The sequence below is a fragment of the Paramisgurnus dabryanus genome, chromosome 6, assembly GCF_030506205.2.
Source record: "Paramisgurnus dabryanus chromosome 6, PD_genome_1.1, whole genome shotgun sequence".
In the NCBI taxonomy this organism is placed as follows: Eukaryota; Metazoa; Chordata; class Actinopteri; order Cypriniformes; family Cobitidae; genus Paramisgurnus; species Paramisgurnus dabryanus.
Genome location: NC_133342.1, coordinates 32,229,834 through 32,252,079, shown reverse-complemented (window position 1 = coordinate 32,252,079; position 22,246 = coordinate 32,229,834). Strand labels below are relative to the sequence as shown.

The window sequence follows — 22,246 nt, the reverse complement described above, 5'->3', positions numbered from 1 at the left end:
ATTCTGACCACGCATTTCCTGGGTCTCGTCACTTTTCCCAGATCCCTTACTTGTAATGATTTCCAGGTGTATGTGATTTATTTTGTTCCTATTTAAGAGTCCTTGTGTTTGTTGTTCAGTACGGGTCCGTCTGTGTTACTATGTTGTCTCATGCCAGTTGTTGTTTCCAGTGTGTTCCAGTTCAAGTTAAGTGTAGTATGTTCTGTGTTTTCAGCGTTTTTTCTGTTCATTTGCCCCCTCGTGGGTTTTTTGTTTCTGTTTTGTACTTAATAAATTATGTTCATATTTTCGTATCCGTGTCTGCATTTCGGTTTTCTCCTTCCTTGTAAAATCCTGACAGTAAGCACAATTGACTTCCATAGTAGGAAAGAAAAATACTATGGAAGTCGATGGTGCTCAAAAACGGTTTGGTTACAAACATTTCCTAAATATCTACCTTTGTGTTCAGCAGAACAAAGAAATTAGTACAGGTTTGTAACAATGTAAATAATGACAGAATTTTTATTTTTGGGTGAAATATACCTTTTAGAGTGCATGACAACTTTTCAATTGCAGGGTACTGTAATATATCTCCGTGACTAACAATATCAAAAACAGAATGTGAAAATACTTTAATTGAATCAATTAACTGAAATTGTCAATGTATACAAGTATCGTTGTTAACTATACAACCAGCAAACGATGAGGAGGAATTTGTTACAGGGTTAATTTTTAATTCCACATTTTATATCTGGAGCATTTTGTCACTTTAGCACTAGCTAACTTTCAAACATGCTTAACAGTTAATATTAACGACAGCTTATTTTTATCATCATTATTTTTGTTAAAACATTTCATCAGGTTGGACTAAAATTAAACAGGAACAAAATATTTCTGAGGCAATATCTTGCAATGTTGTTTGCACAACAGGGCTTATAACACCTGAATCATGCAGCTTTACAGAAGCTGGAGGGCTTAGACCGTTCAGTAAGCAGTGCTGTAATTAATCTAGTTCACAATCTAACCTCATTTGTTTTCCCTAATATGACTCTCCTTTACTACTGCGGTGTTGCAGCTGTTTTAGCAGCCCTGGAGGACCTCCGCTCCGCTGCAGTAGTTTGCAGGTGTGAATGCACCCCAGTGCACCTTTGAGACGTTAAACAAGCACAACACTGCCACCATCCACACTTCTGTCGTCCCTAAGGGTCATTGCACAATATAGCTTCTACTTCACTTAGCACTGCTGTCTTAATGTAACAGACAGAAGGACCAGAATGCAACCCGTAAACACTTGCTTTGTCAATTGGGTACAATGAGACAAAAACTATAGTTAGCTGGATGACTCAAATGCAACTTTAGATCAACTTAAAACTGAAAGAAGTTTTATGTGTCAGTTTAATGTGTTAATTAGATCAATAAATTACATAATTAGGAAATGGGATGAAATGCAAGATTCGGTTTTAAATTAATCTCAATATCATCAACTATTATTTTAAGTCATACATAAACATGTTAATCAGTTGCAAAGCCACGCCTGAATGAGCAAATCTTATAGAGGAAGTTAATTCATAAAAAGTCATTCAAAGCACAGTGCATTTTAGGTACAGTATGTTCCCTTGGAATAAAACCAACAATTTTTGTACGGCTACTGCCATGCATTGCTAGCTGAGATGCATAAACACTACCCCACACACAAAGACTCGTATCCAACATCAACTCACCCATGACAGAGCTCTCGCCACAACACCCGGAGCTACAATGCGCCCGAAGCACCGACACCTCACGCTCCAGCATCTCTATACGGTTGGCCAGCTGTTGTATTGCAGTGATGGTGGGACAACCGCAGGCTTGCTTCGGGATGTTGATGCGGTGAGTAAAGGTCACCTGGCTTTCCGAATCCACAGTCTCTTCTGTATACTCCGTTGGAAACTTGTCACCCTCGCCGTTACCTTTGTTCCCTGGGCCTGGTATCGTGTCCAGGTCTATGGAGCACAGTGACTCAAGCGGTACATTGATGTTGTATACATGATTGAAGATCATGGACTGGGTCTGGTTGCTAGGGTCATCTGGAAGCTGTCGTCTCACCCTCGTGGTCTTTACAAGTTTGCTGGTGGGGTTAGGAACAGCTTGAACACCAAAGAACAGCAGAGCCAGGCTCAGCATTGACCCTTGCATCGCCATGTCGAGCCCCCACATCACAGCTGAGGCAATAGTGCCAGATCATCAACTCCTCAAGAAGACCTCTGATCGACACTGAAGAGAAAATACAAAATGGGGCTTTTTCAGAAAATAGGAAAGGAAATGGGCAATTCATCCAGATCAATGCCATTTGCATGTAGTCAAACATCAAAATTAAAGTTGTTTTTATGTCTTTTTCACTATTTAACAGACATAAGCCCTATTTCAACCATCCAGAATGTCTGTTTTTCTCCGACCACCCACGTAAAAATTCCCGGCTGATTTAACTACTGTTTTTTTGACAAACACCAAGGTTGTGTGGTAATTTAATTGCCATCTGAATCCACATATCTGAGTTTATAAAAGGGATCAATGCAACGTCATTCTGCACTTTCTTTAAGCGCCCTGAAATGCACCATATGGTAACGCACTTCAAGTTTATTCTGCACCAGTCTTCATTTATGAGCATTTTAAACATTGACATCTGAAATTATGAGAAGTAGCCTATATATGGGGAAAAAAATATCGCTCTTCAATAGAGAATGGGAGCTGATGTAAATGAAGAGAAAATCACAAAAACGTTTAAAATGTCTATTATTAGCAGCAACAAGTGCAATTTTTTTTTAAGTGTATTCAATTGCACAACAGGATCCGGGCCCTGTGAATGATCATGTAATTAACCACATGTGCAGCCCATTTCCAGGTGTTTCGAAATATAAACTCACATAACCACTGCAAATGTATCTTTTTCCAAATGCATGAGTTTCATCGCAGAGGAGACAAGCATTTAGGAAACAAATATGTCCGAATAGGACCATAGGGTTGGTACTGGTCAATGACCATGTTTACATGCACCCTCATAATGAATTTCTAATGGGCAATTTGGAAATGATAATTATACCACATGTACATAAAACTTTGATAAAAAATAATGTGATTAAGAGGTGGTGTGCGCCGTTTTTAATTAATCGCAGTATGCGTCCATGTAAACACTTTAATCACATCTATACCGCCCTAACTTAAGTGCGCATGTGTTTGTCATGCACCTTAAGCATGGATTCATTTTAAACTTGACATATGGAAGTTTTCCCTGAAATCTGTCAACACGACTCACTGTCAGCAGCAGCAGTCTGCCTTCATCCAGAAACAGCTCAAATAATGCGACTGCAGCATATGAAACCATTACAGGCACTGTCATAGTATTTCTGTCTACATCATGGCACCGAATAACAAAATACGTCCATAAGAACGTGTTTGTCATTTAACATAAATAAATTAAAACAGTGGACAGTATATGTGAGGTCATAATTTGTGCTCTGCATTGGGTTATGTTTGAATAAAAAAAAAAAAACTGCATGTAAACAGGAGTGAAGAGGTTAACTCCAGTCATATTAACATCTTACTGCAAAGTCCTTACTCTGATTTTTGGAAATAATCGCATTATTTGTGTACATGTAAACATAGTCATTATCCCCTAACTCTTTTAAATGTCTGATTAATGGTAAATTCGGTCAATAACCGTGATTGCATTGTGATGGATGCACGCTGTGGTTCACTCAATTTTTCTTCTGTGCACTTTGAGGACTTGGGTCAGGTCCCAATCTATTACTTCAGGTCCCAGGTCTATTTAACATTGTGGGTAATACCCGAGTTAATCGGATCAAGAGAACACACACTCACATCTAAATAAAACATCAACAAAATCTTAGAAGAACTATCGCATACATTATGGTGCTCAAATTGCGTTAAAAGTTTATATTTGGTTGCTCCAGCCAGGCAGCTAACGGGCATGGGCTCTTGTAATGTTTCTATGGCTACCAGTCAGTTTCTGCAGTGACGCAATGACTTTACCTTTGACAATTTGCTCTTTTATTTAGACTTTGCACTTTCTCCAATTTTTATAATAATATTATAAATTGACCATCTTGCTGTTATATCTAAAGTTTTCGTGCAGACTCAAAGAGCACAGAGATGATAGCAAAGAAGTTTGCAGCCATGGCACTGAACAAGCAATCTTTATTATAATCCAAATAGGCAGTATAAATTATTATGCACGTAAAAAAAATCATAACTGCGTTATTCATCAACGTGACTCTTTTAAAGCTGGAATAATGAGTGGATTAAGCATTTCAGTTGGCAAAAGAGGAATAACATGGATGGAACTTTCTTGGCACTGAGGATAGTGTATCACAGTCAGGTAGAGGGGCTAACTTAAGACAAAAAAGTTAATTTTGGCTTCTTGTTTATTGACTTATTAATAGCATCTAGCTGAAGAATATTTGCAGATCGGGTCCAGTCGGATATATGTCTGCCCGGACGGTTTTGGTTCCAGCTTTTAATTAATTGACGGTCCGGGTCGGTTCTGGGTCCAACTTTCAAAATAATTGTTGGGTCCGGGTTGGTTCAGTGTAGCACATTTACGGGTCTCTTCAGGTTCAGGTACGAATTTTGTACCCGTGTAGACTCTCTAATGCACACTGGTGATTTTTCTGATACACATTTTTAAAAGCTAGCCAAATGTTCTAATTTTATTTAGACATACGCCTGGCTTAATCTGAGCCCCGACTGTGAAACCAGGGCCCGGTTGCATAAAGCATGTTAAGTTTTTCCCTTAAAGAGTAACTAAACCCCTGGTCAGAGCCTGACTCCCCCCACTGCAATATTTGAAAAATGCAAGAAAAGTGGGCAGATCCCAACGGAGATAGAGGGGACGAACTAAGTGTGTGGTGAGATCGTAACAAGGGCGTGGTGAGCTTGAACCTGCTTACGTCACGAGTTATTTCTTGGACCCAACATCCAATAGGAAAATTCAACTGCAGTAGCCACCGTTCAACCTGAAGAGGGCAGCACTCAGACGTTTTTACACCATATATTGTAGTATTGAAACACTTTATATCAAAATGTCAAAAAACTTACTAAAATCAATGAACAGCACTAATAAAGCATCATTCTTAAAGATCATTAACTAAAAAAAGTTGGTTTAGGGTTTAGTTACTCTTTAAGAATGATACTTAAGGGGTAAATTCCCCTTACCTACTGTAAGAGAATAATTTAAGGATGTTGCATATAATCCCTTAACTGGTTCTCTTAGGTAAGGGTAATCGTTAAATGTTTCACGACAGTGACCCAGGTTTGTTGTTTTAAAATACCATTGTTGCCATGGAGATGCCACAGAAAAAACGTAAGTGTTTTTTGCAACATTCTTAAGTTTAAGGGAAACATAAGGGTGACCTTAAGGGAAAATTACACTTAAGGTGCTATGTCCTGGGGACAGAAATAATACCGATTTGGTGTAATGGCCCAAACAAAGACCTGCTACGGCATGATTTCTTTTGTTTTAATATTTTGTGTCGAAATAATTTTCTGATATTTTTACACATGGGGCGATTTCCTTTTGAAGTATACAAAATATTTAAGTAATTTGATTAATGGTCTTAAAGAGCACCAATTATCTGATTCACGATTTTACATTTCTTTTGGTGTGTAAGTGTGTATTACTATGCAAAAGGTACAAACAGTAATACCCCAAAGTAAACAATGACGCAATTTATCATCTCCAACATAAATCTCTTTTCTTGGACTACAACAAACACATGGATTGTAGGCAACAGTTTACTTCCTGGGATTGGTGATGTAGACAAGACCGAAGTTATCATAATTCCTCTGCTTCAGACTCTTAGCCTGTAAGTTAACTCCGGTTAGCAACCAAATCTTTCAAACATGGTAAGGAGCATCACATTTCCGGCTGACGTCAGAGGTATTCAGGCCAATCACAACCTACAGATTAGCTGGCCAATCACGGACAGTTTTGTACAAAATCTGTGCGTTTCAGGAAGACAGGGAAATCTGGAGCTACAAAAATGTACGTTATGTGGAAAAAAAAATGTGTTTTTTTAACCATAAACCACGCGAACACATTGTATTATACTAAATACACAACATTACTTATTTATTTATTTATTTATAACGTTTTTAGCAATGAAATAGCTGCACTTTAAAGAACTGTGTTGATACAGTGTGTTGATTCTGTAGAGACCTGGCTTAAAGCTTCGCATTCTTTAAATCTTCCTTAATCCTTTATCAGCAACAAAACCCAGGACAGAAGTACAGTAAAGTATAAAAAGATTCACTGACTGCGACTGGCACCTGTGCTTTGGACCTGCGGTAAGAGAGTAATAATCCCTACTGGCATTTTCAGTGTTCACTGGACTAGCCAAAAGCCTCATCCTGACCAAAAACCATTTTATCACCTGCATCAACCGAAAGACTTTATAGTAAAGGTCTAGTCCTTCACAATATCAGTTTTATTTTATTGATGCAGATTTTTCCAGATTTCCAAAAAATCCTGTAATTTTAAAGCAAACATACACTGCAGACAAAGAAAAGTATGGGGGTTGTCATGGCAACGGACTGGTAGACTGTGTCTCAAACCAGATTCCTCCTACAGTATTATAATAAACAGAGCCGTCTAAACTTCAAGAACAGCTTTACTGACAGACTCATCTCTACTTACCGCACAGCCACTTAGCCACCTCATTATCCGTGTCTTACTGAAAATGATTTTAATTACAGCTATCATATGTGTAAATCTGAAGAAGACTTTTTTATTTTTTAGGATTTACTATTGCTTACTTTTAAAGTATTCTTGCTACCAGCTGGGAAGCTTGCAAAACCCAGCGTTGGATCAAAAAGGGACAAACCCAGCTTGTGGGTTAAATTAACAAAACAAATATATATTTGACCCAACAATAGGCTAAACCAACCCAGCATTTTGGTGTTGAAACAACCCAGCATAGGTTATATAGAACCCAGTGGGTCAGGTTTGTTCCTTTTTGACCCAATGCTGGGTTGAAAATAACCCAGTGTATATATTCATCAAATGCACATTGGGTCTTTGAATTCATAGTCATGCATGGCATACTGACAATTGAAACAATGTAAGATATGATTATCCAGACTCCCACTGAAAATCAAATAGATATGTTGCATTGCATGCAGAGAACCGGTTGGAACTCAATTTGACACTGGTGTAACCAAATGAAGTATATTAAAAATACATACACATTTTAAAAAACAAACCATCCATCTATCCGCTTAATGTCTGAAGATACAAATCCATTTCTATCCATTTTAAAGTATAGCAAAATGAAATAAACAGCATATAGACCAAACAGGGTTACGTTGTCAAATATTCCAGTCACACTGTGTTTTGTTGGATCCTGTGGGGTGGGTCTAAATGGGTTGCACTCAGTTTAATAGTGGCACTGGACCCTGGAGCAGGTGGCTCATTAATTCCACCTCCATCCTGCCTCTTACACCACTGAGTGGCAAACTTCACTTCTCATTCGAACTGGAGTGCTCTGACATTACACAACCAATTTTACCTCACGCCTTCCACAAAAACGAAGGAGACAGGTGATAAATAAGGAATCAAAATTTGCATACAATAACACAAAACACTTCGCCAGTATTAGACAAAAACTGTGTCCATTTAAATCCAACACTGTCCTTGCAATCACAACGCTTTAACACTCCAACAACGACAAAGTCTTTGAGACGTTTCTTTTTTTATGCTCTTCTCTTTAAAACTACAGTATAGAGAGACAACAGAGCTGGAGTGACTGTCACACTTTTTTCGCACGAATTGCTGTACAGTCAAGTAAAGTCAGACCAGGTCTCTTATTATAATAGGCTGGTGAAAACTTCTTGTTTTATCTTGGCAATGCAAAGCAGCCTGCAGTCTTTGAAGAGAAAGGAATCCCATCAGACTGTATGATGGAAAGACTCAATTAGAAGAGCTCTCAATTAGATATGACAGTGAGAACCACAGAGACTCTGCAGTTTTCCCAATATCCCAATTTACAGCTCAACAGAATGCGTTTGCCTGGATTTCTCTTTTTCGTCACTTAATGGCTGTCAATCTAGCAATGAGAATTTACAGTGCGTTCGTGTGTGTGTGAGAGAGAGACGTGTGTGGCTTATCATATAGCACCAGACAGTAGAGAGCAGGTGGTATAGACGCAGTTAAACATCCAATATACAAGCAGAGATGAATGAAAGTGATCATGAAATAATAATTACCATGATATATTGAGGTGGAGGTTCCAACCAAGGAGCCTGTGTCGGGTATATCAATGTATTGTAATGTATGACTTTTTTAATAGAAATAAAATAAAATGGCAAATATTAACACTTTTCAAATTTTGATTCACAAAAATTGCTTACAAATGAATGCAGGCTGCAGCTTTATAATGGAAGAAAAACTAATGGATGAAGATGTTTCAATAACAAGGAAAATAACAATTGGATGATTATGGCTTTGATGTAATGTTTGGAGAGTTGATGCATCATGATGTATTATAATAATCATTGTTTCTTGTTTTGAGGCCTGCTGTCGTATGAAGACTATTGTTGCGGATGATAATCGCAGACTTCTTGAAGAACTTTGGGAAGCTTTTCAGAGAACTGAAAGCATAGTGCTGTTATACAGAAGGTCGAGAAAGACATCGAAAGCGAGGGACAATATTTTATTTTTGGAAAAAAGTTTCACCTTTATTCACACGCTCTTGTTCTTTCAAATTAAACCATCTGTGCTGCTATTGAGATGATGACAGCATAATTTCAACATTTCAAATCTCTTTCTCTCTATCTTCAGTTAAAACTAGCTATTACATAAAGCCTCTATGAAATTAAAATCAAACTTTTTTTCTTTTAGTATGAATACGTTAGACTTAAGAATAAATATAAACTGGTATGGTACAGAACACTGACAAAATGTTCATACAGAAGTTATAAGCATTCAAAACCTACATTTTGACAAAAATTAAGGCACAAAATAAAACGTGGAAAAAGGAGAACTATATTGTATGACGGAAGAGCACTTAGTTTGCAGCACTTTGACCTTGGCGTGCAGTAACATCATCGCTCCAGACTACTCCCCCTCTTGCTCAAACTAAGTACTCCTCCGCCATACGATAGTATACCGGTAATTTACGTTCCGGTAAACACATGAACCCGCCTTCAACGTTTGTATTTAAAATACTGAGGAAGTATAATAGATAATCCAAACAGCACCGTCGAAAACGTGACGTCCTTTAGAGATGTTACCAATCGCTCGCTCGTTCCTCCATCAGCCAAAGACTTCATGGAAAATATTGATAGACAAAACATGTAGCCAATTATATAAAGAGTTCAACGATCTCTGTGTAACTTATATGTGTTTGACTTCATGCTGCGTTGCAAGAACTGACAGAGAGATGACGAAATCGAAGTCGAAATTAAACTACTCCATAGGATTTCTTGAAGAGCTCTCGCGGTACTTTGACATCATCCGACTGCGACGCCGCATAAAGTCAGTGACGCGACTGACGTACGACGCAGCTGACTGTCATCTGTTCCGCCCCCCAGCTTCTTTTATTTTTATTTTGTTTTGTGCGCCCGAGTTCGTTTACAGTCTAGGGAGACGCACGCTGTAAGTTTAAAAAAAAAAAACTTAGCAAACCTGTCTGAGGGACAGGTCAGCCGCGTCACTACAGTCACGTGACTTCACGCTCGAGCCAGAAGAGAAGACAATGCTGAATAAAGTCGTAATTCTTGCTATTTTTGGACCAAAATATATTTTTGATGCTTTAACACATTCTTACTGACCCACTGATGTCACATGGACTACTTTGATTATGTTTTTATTAACTTTCTGGACATGGAAACCATACATAGATTTTCAATAAAGGGGACAGAAAGCTCTCGGACTAAATCTAACATTAAAACATCTTAAACTGTGTTCCGAAGATGAACGGAGGTCTTCCGAGTTTAGTCATTAATTACATTATTTTCATTTTTGGGAGAACTATCCTTATTTAGTAGTCACGCTGTTCCCTTTGGGGGCGGGGGCGAAAACACAAGACGCTTATACAGTATGTAAATATACACACAGACAATAAAGCTCCCGCTGCACGCTAGAATCTCCTGAAAAACAAGCCGATTTCAACAGCAAAATGTACGCTTTTAAATATACAAAAACTGCTATCTCAGACATGGAGAGGCTTCTTCGTGATCTCAACTAACAGATTCTGCAATAAAACGAAAATCACAAATTTTGAAAAAAAAAACCCCGTTGTTTCTCATTATCTCGAAACTTGTGCTGCCAACTTGTGTCACTGGTTTCCGTGATGGGTCACATATAGTTCTCATTTTTATTTGCTTAAAACATCACCACGTTTTATTTTGTGCCACCATCCTTACTCATGTAACTCTTTATATTATATCTTTATATTTTTAAATAGGGAAAACATGGAAGTGTTTGGTGGCTTCTAAATTCATCCCTGTTTGGATCCTAAGGATTGAATGGGGCATTCACGACACTGTCAGAATCCTGCCGGATCCTGTTGGTATTTAGATCTAGTTTAGCATGGCAGGGTTCTGACAGTACATATGTTCTATGTGGGAAATGTGTGGTTGTAGTATTGGTTTATTCTGACCACGCATTTCCCGGGTCTCGTCACTTTTCCCCGATCCCTTACTCGTGATTATTTTCCAGGTGTATGTAATTTACTTTGTCCATATTTATTGTCCTTGTGTTTGCTGTTCTTTGCACGTTCGTCTTGTCGCATCTTGTTGGTCTGCCTGTGAGTATTTAGTGGTTAAGTCTTAGTCGTTGCCTGTTTTATGTTTTTGAAAATTTATTGTTTGATTTGTTAAGTTTAGTGTTAATTCAGCGTCGTGTTTTCCCTTGTCTTGTTTTGCCCCCTCGTGGGTTTTGTTTTTCTGTTTTACCCTGTTTTGTCTAATAAATCCTTCGTTGTTAATGTCTGCATCTGGGTTCGTGTCTGAGTGTTCATAAAATCCTGACAGAACGAACGTGCCAAAACAGAACCCAGCAGACTATGGCAGAGGACCCAGAGTGGTGGAATGCCCTTACCGCCGAGTCACGTTCTGGGTTTGGGTCCTTTCCACCACAGAAGGGACTTGTTCTGCGGAGCTATGCCCAGAAGGTCCTGGACAGAAGGGCTTGCTTTTCTGATCGGATGGTCAACAGATACCTCCTGGCCGGCCTCGACAATCCTCCTCCTGTCTCGGAACGTGCAGGTCTTATTTCAATGCCATTTTGGGATATGGTGGACCGTCTCGACCGACAGCAACGGCCCCGGGATAAGGAGCTGACAGTTGGACCGCAGCTATCGGCCCCTAGGGGTCTCATCACGGGGTCGATAAGGCTGGTGAGTTCCGTTCCCGCCTCTCCGAACCCCGGGGCTTCTTTCACATCTGCCTCACCCACGCCTACTCCTGTTGTCTCCTCTGCACCTTCCGCACCCAGGAACAGGAGGAGGAGGAGAAAGGAAGTGATGGCATCTATACCGCATCCTTCGTCTGTCCAGCCACAGCTTCCTGCTCTGCCAGCCCAGCCACTTCAGCCGCCAGCGCGTCCAGAGCCGCCGACGCAGCCGCCAGCGCGTCCAGAGCCGCCGACGCAGCCGCCAGCGCGTCCAGAGCCGCCGACGCAGCCGCCAGCGCGTCCAGCCCAGCCACTTCAGCCGCCAGCGCGTCCAGAGCCGCCGACGCAGCCGCCAGCGCGTCCAGAGCCGCCGACGCAGCCGCCAGCGCGTCCAGAGCCGCCGACGCAGCCGCCAGCGCGTCCAGAGCCGCCGACGCAGCCGCCAGCGCGTCCAGAGCCGCCGACGCAGCCGCCAGCGCGTCCAGAGCCGCCGACGCAGCCGCCAGCGCGTCCAGAGCCGCCGACGCAGCCGCCAGCGCGTCCAGAGCCGCCGACGCAGACGCCAGCGCGTCCAGAGCCGCCGACGCAGACGCCAGCGCGTCCAGAGCCGCCGACGCAGCCGCCAGCGCGTCCAGAGCCGCCGACGCAGCCGCCAGCGCAACCCCAATCAGAGTTTTCCCCGTCCTGCCATGCCTTTCCCAGGACTCACACCAAGTTCACCCGGACTCCTTCCCCACCCTCCCACCCTGGACCCCCCCTATGAACTCTTTTGTTCCCCCACCCCCCCTCCCTTGTTTGTTGTTTTTATTGTCCCACCCCAACCCATTTGTTACTTATGCTTGTTTACCTTTGTTGTTAATTGTAGTGTTTTCTTGGGTCTTGTCGGTTTGTCAATCTGTCATGCATCGTGTTTAGTGTTCCCCCTTGAGGGCGTCTAGTAGCCGCCTTTTGAGGGGGGCGTACTGTCAGAATCCTGCCGGATCCTGTTGGTATTTAGATCTAGTTTAGCATGGCAGGGTTCTGACAGTACATATGTTCTATGTGGGAAATGTGTGGTTGTAGTATTGGTTTATTCTGACCGCGCATTTCCCGGGTCTCGTCACTTTTCCCCGATCCCTTACTCGCCATTATTTTCCAGGTGTATGTAATTTACTTTGTCCATATTTATTGTCCTTGTGTTTGCTGTTCTTTGCACGTTCGTCTTGTCGCATCTTGTTGGTCTGCCTGTGAGTATTTAGTGGTTAAGTCTTAGTCGTTGCCTGTTTTATGTTTTTGAAAAGTTATTGTTTGATTTGTTAAGTTTAGTGTTAATTCAGCGTCGTGTTTTCCCTTGTCTTGTTTTGCCCCCTCGTGGGTTTTGTTTTTCTGTTTTACCCTGTTTTGTCTAATAAATCCTTCGTTGTTAATGTCTGCATCTGGGTTCGTGTCTGAGTGTTCATAAAATCCTGACAGACACGCTGTACAAATATTAAGTGCATGCATTGAAAAAAGATAATTATGTATTAATTTGTCTAAGTTGAGGTAAGAACATATTAAAATATAAAAAAAGGTGTCTATTTCCTTTAATGTCACATGCTGATCGATCTGCGAAAGTACTATTGTATGGGAAAGTACTACTTGAAGCGTCTAGCATGCCACTTTATTAAGCCACACTGTGGGCTTACAGTTCATTATGATATCACTTTATTTCATTACATCATCCATGAACATGATTATTTAAGTCCTGCTAGATAAAATAAAGGTGAAGACTACAACTCCCATTGTTTCATGCTCTTTCAAAGAGTCATCAAGCTACACCGTTGTTGTTATTTAGCAACTGCTACCAGCAGAAATGACATGAAACATGTCATGAATCACAAATGAATCTACTGAATCTTGTGATGAGCTTGTTTTCAACCCAAGACACGCCGGCTATTCTTCAGAGAATACAAACGCACGTCTGATTGAGATGTCAGGACTGGGAACATGAATGACTGCATCTCAACATGTCAGATAATTATGACACTTCCAGATGTTCAGGTGATGCGACTCATCTTCGAGCCTGCGCTGTGATACATTTGCAATCATCAAGAAGGAGCCTGATAAATGTCCTTGTCTTTGCTGGTAATTCTCCAGTGTTATACAGCAACAATTCTCCTAGAATTCGGCAAGTGTTTGTTGTGTGCTCAAGTCATGATTTGATCAGAGAAAAAAGCGTGTGAACAGTAGAGTTGGGATAAAGACGTGTAGCCCACATGATGTTAGGGCATCAGGAGGTCAATAAAAGCATTAACCTATTGCCAAGATAACAGATGGGAATGTTTGTTGGCTTCACGTTGGATTTGAAAATGCCTTGTTGATAATGAAAAGATAGCAAGTGTAGTTCAGTACACGGACTCTGTAAAAGATGCAGTGTTAGCTTGTGGTACACTTTCTCCAATACATTTCCTATTTTAACCATTAAATCCATTAGATCTCTTTTATTTATTTCTATTTTTTTTTTTTTTTTAGCAGGGTGGATCATTTGAAACAGTTATGATGTTTGACACATATATTTAAAATTTCAAAGTCTATTCAGAGGGTATTTTTAAGTTTGTTTCCTTAGTTTCTAATGTGATTAGGGCATGCAGTACATTTTCCCCTTCACATATTCTTATATTTACAGTAGCAGGCATTTATTTAATTATCCAATGTGACTCAAAGCGTATTGCGTATTGTATAATTTCCTACAACTGAGCATTGCAAGTGCCATACTCTACCACTTGATGTACAGCATCCTTACGCAGTATACTGAATAAAATATTGTTATTTAATATAAAACACTAAATTGACAATTTGCACAATGAGATTCTTATTAGTAACTTTATTTTACTGTATTAGTTACTCCTATTGCTACACTTTTATTCTTAAGTTTATCATAACAATTATGTGAACACTGGTTATAGGTGCAGTGTGTAACTTTTTGAATAATCTTTTGACAGAATTGCAATATAAGCTACATAACTATATTATTAGTGGGGTATAAAAACCTTACATAATTAAGTGTTATGTTTTTATTATCTTAGAATGAGTCATTTTAATCTACATACACCGAGGGTCCCCTTACATGGAAGTCGCCATTTTGTGCCGCCATGTTTCTACAGAAGCCCTTAACGGACAAACTTTTTTACTAAGTTATCTCCAACGATGAAATGTTTGTCCTGTAGTGGCTGCCGTAGTTTTTCTATGCGTTTCAAAAGTGAGTGGTGAGCCGTGGACTGAGCCATTGGTTGCAATTTGCAACATCACCACTAGATGCCACTACAATTTACACACTGCACCTTTAAATGTATATCCCAAATAAATAGCTGTCTATATGAAATATTATGGGGGTGTAATGCTTAGGTGGCAGGAGAAACAAAAACAAAACAAGGTCTTTTAATCTTTTTTTTAAATACCTCCCTAAATCAAGACACAAGCATATCTGTTTTGTTAACACTTTACAATACAGTTGTATTTGTTAAGTAAGGCGTAATGTAGAGGCAGCCGATTGTTATCGCAGAAATAAGCCTCATCAGTGTGATCTGGCTGACTGTACATTATCCCGCTTATTACACAGATATTTACCTACTAAATAAGGTAAGGAACATTAAATATTGATTTGAAATATTTTATCTCATTACAACCAATTCAGACCTTACGCAAGGAAAACCCGTTTACTTTTGGTTTGAAGATGGTAAGTCAAGATGACCAAATGTAATGAGCATGCTATTTGGTTTCATTTTTTGTAAATATAATGTCATACTGTATATGTTATTAAAAGACATATTTATATTTCATTTTGTGTAATATTAAACTGTGCCCTTTAAAATCATTTGCAGCATCCGGGTTACCATGTGTTATTAGTTTTGAGCGGTTGATATCTGCGAATAACAAACCTGCAACTGGACAAGCAGAATCAAACATTCCAACGAGCTGTGTTTTAACTATTTCCCCGCCATTGACGAGTTATCTCGTCAATTAAGAGAAAACATTTGCATGAAAAAAACGTTAACTGCACATTACCGTACTGGGGTTTGGAAATGTTGTGAGCGTTTCTTACACATTTTAATTCCTCAGATAGCAAAATGCAGCAGCAACAAAGAGCTTGTGAGTGCGCTCAGACGCTAATGACATCTGCGACTGCGCTGACTGCAGCGCCTGCCGCCAGAATAAAGTAATGTTACAATAACTTACAAAAACAAGGCATTAAAACAACAAATACAGTGCAAGCACACACTCATACAACTGGTACAGACTGTCATCTCAGTTCTCATATAAAGTGCAGAAGATCACAAACTAATCAGTATTATCACGTCGCACATAATACTGTTAATGGTCTATAGCCACACTTCACATTTAGGCTTACGCAAATTAAAACAACGCTAACTTACCTTAAAAATAGCTGAAGGCGGCGTGTGCGAACATTAAACTTCCTTAAAACAGTGTCCTATAGATTTGAAAATTCCGCCTCGACCTCCGAGATTGAGTCAACCGGTGTTTGCATTAAAGGAATAGTCTACTCATTTTCAATATTAAAATATGTTATTACCTTAAGAACGGTTGAATCATCCCTCTGTCATCTGTGTGTGTGCACGTAAGCGCTGGAGCGCGCTGCGACGCTACGATAGCATTTAGCTTAGCCCCATTCATTCAATGGTACCATTTAGAGATAAAGTTAGAAGTGACCAAACACATCAACGTTTTTCCTATTTAAGACGAGTAGTTATACGAGCAAGTTTGGTGGTACAAAATAAAACATAGCGCTTTTCTAAGCGGATTTAAAAGAGGAACTATATTGTATGGCGTAACAGCACTTTTGGGAGTACTTCGACTTGCCTGAAAAGTCCGCTCCCCTTCTCACTCTCATAATGGGAGAGGGAGGGTGTTACAGCGCCGAGTCGAAGTACTCCCAAAAGTGCTATTACGCTATAAAATATAGTTCCTCTTTTAAATCCGCTTAGAAAAGCGCTATGTTTTATTTTGTACCACCAAACTTGCTCGTATAACTACTCGTCTTAAATAGGAAAAACGTTGATGTGTTTGGTCACTTCTAACTTTATCTCTGAGTGGTACCATTGAATGAATGGGGCTAAGCTAAATGTTATCGTAGTGTCGCAGCGAGCTCCAGCGCTTACATGCACACACACAGATGACAGAGGGATGATTCAACAGTTCTTAAGGTAATAACATATTTTAATATTGAAAATGAGTAGACTATTCCTTTAAGTCAGATAGAGCAGGCGGTGCTGGATCGTTCTAAATGTTCTAATATACATATTTTACACGATCCATAAAACGCCACAAAAAACATGTTGCTAGTATCAAGTCACATTAATATGCTAACGACGTAAATATGCATGAGACGCCGCAATACAACCAATCTGAGAAACTGGTCTATTTTAATAAAAAAAACATACAGTATATCAAGTATATTTTCCTTATTTGATTACATTAAAAGTCATGAAACATTCAATGTTTAATTTATTTTAATTATTATAGATATATATTTAATTAATAAAAAACTGTGTAGGGGGGCACAACAACCTGTTTTAGCTTTTTGCTAAAAAACAAAACAATTATTTTTTTAGGAAAAATACCCATATTTAAGAGTTTATAAGCAGAGAAAAAAATAAATATGATGAAACCTTTTTTTCCCGTTTTGTTTGTTTGTTTGCTTATTGTTTGTTTGAAAGCAGAGGGTCTGTTCTTTCATTTGATATGTTTGTATGTTTATATAGAAGAAACATTTCCTGGAAGGCATTTTGTGAAACTTTTGTGAAAATCACATAAAAATCTGGAGGGCAACGTTTCAAAAAAAAAGTCTGGTGGGGAATGAGATAACATTAGTTGAATGCTTTATTCTGATTGGTTGAGACATGTTTCAGGGGTATGCATTATTTTTCGATACACCTGTCCTGTCAAATGTCTTAAAATATTCAGAGCAATGGTCACCATGGTCCTGTATAAGCAGAATAATTGATTTATTTGAAAATAAAGCACTCCTGTTCGCATAACCCCCTGAATGTGCATTATTTTCGACCAGTTATTTCTTACTTAATAAATGCTCAAAAATTATACTGTTCATTGTGAGTTCATGGTGACATGCATTTCTATGCATTAACACTGTAGGACGCAAAACACTGTTATCAAGTGTTTAATTTAAATAAAAAACTATGTGTTGCATACCAGAAATTATCCATTTATTAATGTGACCTCCTTTATAATTAGGATGAAACTTGAATGAAATGAAAAGGTGATTATGAAACCTTTCTTTGAGCTAAGTTAATACTTGAAATACTGTAAAAAAACCTCCTATGCTAAAGATCTTGTTGCCATTTTCTTTTCTGTCCTATTCATGTGAGTCCACTTTAAGCTTGCATAGAAAAACAAGGACCCCCGATACACAATTAAACACATGCATACAAAAATACAACACAGGGACACATGCATACCGTATTCACTACACTTGCCCTTGTTCTAAAAAAGAGATACACACATATAAATATTAAAGTATGTTGTTACTTATATATGATGGCAGCACTGATGTTTTCTTTTGATCACAATGTTATTAGTCTTTAAAGAAAACATCCTCCTCTATACAGTACTCCTGTTTCATTTCATCCTGTGATTCATTTTAGATTCTGTCAACACTAGCCGTATGTCTCAGCGGCTTTGTTCACGTTGGACATAAACTTGATTTGTTCTCAAATGGGATGTTTAGTCCTGATAAAGGAGTATTCAAACACTGTATTCAATGTCAGGGGTATAAATGCTTTCAGCGGTAACAACATAAGCAAAAGGCTTTTGTGGCCCAAACTTAACTTTCGTTAGACTTCCACAAAGAATCAATAGCAAGTCCCTCTAGAGTAAATTATTTCTGATAACAAGCTAAATAAATAACAAGTAAATGACCTTAATTCAAGTCATAGCTAAAGCATGTCAACCATTACAATAAGCTAACGTTACTGTGTAAAATTAACTTATAAAATGCTACAAAAATGTGTCCTAAAGCTCTAAAATGCTGCACTTGGAGGCAGCATTCCAAGGCATGAATGCAAGGCATTTTTTGTTTATATTTTAAACAGAATTCCATTACGCTGCCTGTGAAGTCTGTCTGAATGCGTTTCCCAGAACTGCCGCGGAAGTCATTGCCTTATAAGGCAGTAAGCAACATGTCAGACGCAGCATCTGTTTCACTCGGAAATAAGTCACAACCCGGAAGACGATCACGACTTAAACTTGTTCAGTCTAAGTGGAGTTCGTCCTTTATTTGAAGTTTGTCTGATCTAGCATCACTATAAGTCACGCATGAGAGAACATGGAGCAGCTCTCTTAAGAGAGACATCCATCTCTTAATCCGGTGCTGAATATCTCCACTCCTCCTTTCTCTGGCTCTCGCTCTTGTATTGCTTTTTATAGAACTCTTTGGCTAGATTGGCATAAAGGGCCGTCTATGTTGCTTATGTTCCGAGCTGACTACAAACTCCATGCATTGCGTTTTACCCTCGGGCGGACACAGGCGTGTAGGCGACAGTGGAGGGGGAGTGGGGAGCATCAGCAACCCCTATTTGCACAGGTTAATGTGCAAACACCTTAATGCGAAGACCGTCGCAGAAGTTGGCCTCGCGGCCAGGCTCGCTCACACCCTTCTTCTGCGAGAGAGCTCAGCCCCGTAACATTACCATTCTATTCTCATTATTCCTACAGTGGCTGCCAAATTGCCTTGTCTTTCAGGATCATTGGACACTGTTCATTTCCAGCACCTGCGACCCAGCAGGTTTTAAAGCCTCACTCTCTCTGCCAGAGTTCCCAAGGCAACAGAGACTTAAGCATGTAGGGACACAAGAAACCACATTTCAGAGACGTCTCTGCTACGTTATTTATTTGCGCCGGAAACTGAATTTTGTTGCCATCAAATAAAATATAGGCTGCAGTTTGTATTGACAAGATGGAAAAGGCATTGTGGTACATAACTCCAGAAACAATTTTTTTTTGTTGTACATCAATATATACAGTGTTAGACTATTGGGTAAATTAAATATAACCACTAGCGAGAGGTTAAAAAGTTTGTTTTAAGTGAGTTATAATTTTATGTCTACGAGGCAAAATTTCCCACAGTCAAATAAAAAGCCAATTACTAAAAGTTCAGGTCATGTACTGAGATACTTTGTAAAACCACAAATGTGAGTCTAAAGCAAACATATAGGTGTATTAAAGCCTTATTTTTTGCAACTTTATAAGGCTTTCTGTAACTTTTGCTAATTAGAGATTGTTTAATTATGTACACATATCTGTGTAACAAAACAAAAAATCTCCCTGGGTAAAAAAATGTTTCTTGAATTTTTCTTTAATTAAGTGTTTAAGAAATAAGTTCATGATTTTTTTCTTACCCCATTGGCAGATTTTTACTGAACTTATTTTGTAAGGTAATTTTGCTTATCAATAAAATGCATCTTAAACGTGAAGGTTGTAGCCTATGATTTTGCATGAAGTTAGCATGCATTAGCATGAAGTTAACATGGTGTTTACATGATTTAATATGATATTAGAATGATTTACTATGATGCCAATATAATGCTAACATGACTTAGCGTGAAGCTATCATAATTTAAGATGATTTATTATGAAGCTTGTATGATTTTGCATGAAGTTAGCATGCATTAGCATGAAGCTAACATGGTATTAACATAAATTAACATGATGTTTGCATGATTTAACATGATGTTACCATAAAGCTCCCATAATGTAGCATAAAGTTAACATGATTAAACATGAAGGTTGTATGATTTTACAGGCTGCTAGCATGATTTAACATGAAGTAAACATGAAGTTAGCATGATTTAACATAATGTTATCATAAAGTTAGCATGATTTAACATGATTTTACATGATGTTAACATGAAGCTAACATGATTTAAGATGAAGCTACCATAATTTAACATGAAGATAACAATGCTAACATGATTTAAGATGAAGCTACCATAATTTAACATGAAGATAACAATGCTAACATGGTTTCCTTGAATCTAGCATGATTTAACATGAAATTTGTATATTTTTGCATGATGTTAACATGTATTTGCATGGAGCTAACATGATTTAGCATGATATTAGCATGAAGGTAATTTAACATGATGTTAACATGAAGCTTGTATGGTTTTGCATGACACTTGTATGATTTTGCATGAAGTTAGCATGTATTAGCATGGAGCTAACATAATGTTAGCATGATTTAGCATGATGTTAACATGAAGCTAGCATAATTAAACATGATGCTAGCATGAAGCTTGTATGATTTGACATGAAGTTAGCATGTATTAGCATGACGTTAACATGATGTTGGCATGATTTACTAGGATGTTAACATGATGTTAACCTGATGTATTTAACATGAGCTTGTATAATTTTGCAGAAGCTAGGATGATTTAGCATGAAGCTAGCTAGGTTCCACCCTTGAACCTGGCCCCGCCCTAGCTCCGACCAGGTTCCACCCTTAAACACATGTTCCACCCATGCTCTTCCCAGGTTTAGCCCCCAATTTTAAGGCCCGCCCAATCTCCACCACTGGAATTCCTGACTCCGCCCAATATACGCCCTTGGAATTCTAGACTCCGCCCATGCTCCACTCATTCTGCCAATTTCTTGCATGACTGAATCGGTGACAAAAAAAGTGTTTTATTTAACTTTATGCTTAAGTTTTTATTTCAATAAGATGGACAAAGTGTGACAATGGTGAGTTAAGACCTGTTTTGGGTTTATATGGAGCTTGGGTGGCCATTTGTGCCAGTTCCGCCGGACACGTCCCGAACAGGATTTCAGGTGGGTTTTCCGGAAGTCGCATTGGTCGCCCGCATACGTCATCAAGGTTTAATATTTCGAGTTCAATTTCAGAAAAGCAATCTTTACATTTCAAGGTAAGAATGAAACTACAATGATTGTATGTCTTAAAAGAAATAAATCTTAATTTTATCATGTATTTTAACTGAAATGTGAGAACCTCAATGACATATGCGGTTGAGCAATGCAAGTTCCGGAGAATGCACCCGAAATCCTGTTCGGGTTGTGTCCGGCGGAACTGGCACAAATGGCCACCCTATAGGGAGCTGATGCACAACGAAAAAAGCTTCTTTACTGAGGGTATAATTCTGGAAAAATAAAAAGCATAAAAGAACAAAAAATTTTAACCATTGAAAGACATGGATGTAAAGATGTGTGTAATTGGACCTGAATTTTTATCCATTTTAAGAGAAAGACTTCATTTAAATTCGAGAAGTCCTCTTTGCACAAAAATGTCGATCCACTCCCTCCATTCTTTCAGGTCTCAGAATAATTGCTGGTAAACTGCTCAAATATTCTCAGCATGTAGTGCTCTTCTTTTACTTTTTAAACTGCTATTCCGGGTTCAGCAAAACTCTAAATGCCTCTTTTTTAATTTATGAGTTGGAGTTTTCAAAGGGTGTTTCAATGGTATTTCACGCATTCTAATTTATTAACACAGTTATAGGGTTGTTTCCTAATGCTAAACGTAGGCAAAGTATCAAAAAAGCAGTTGGGCATGTTACAGAGTATTTCTGTGCCGAATGCACTTCGCCATGGTTCGTACAAGTTTCGGAAAGTTTTTTTCAAATACAGGTCCAGCTGACGTTTCAGGGGTTTCTATACAAATCACTTCTTTATATGGGCACTTCCCCCGGAAAACCCCCGCTCACCCGTCAATCAGCGGGAGACGCTAGAACTTGCAAACATCATATCATGCCACACAGCTTCGTTTAATTTCAAAACTCAACAATGGCACGAATGAAGAAGTGTTTTTTGGATGGAAGGAATAGAAAGCCAGCCTTATGAAAACAATGGATATAGTTTATTATCCGGGGTAGC

The 22,246-nt window shown here is 38.9% G+C and overlaps 1 protein-coding gene across 1 annotated transcript in view; it reads right to left on the bottom strand.

Moving 5' to 3' along the window:
- Positions 1–22,246, bottom strand: part of tnr (tenascin R (restrictin, janusin)) — a 218,899-nt gene that overhangs the window by 72,551 nt on the left and 124,102 nt on the right. The window contains exon 4 of the mRNA XM_065276614.2: positions 1,701–2,232. Coding sequence (XP_065132686.1) covers positions 1,701–2,175 — 475 coding nt within the window. The 5' untranslated portion in view covers positions 2,176–2,232. The remainder of the gene's footprint in view (positions 1–1,700; positions 2,233–22,246) is intronic.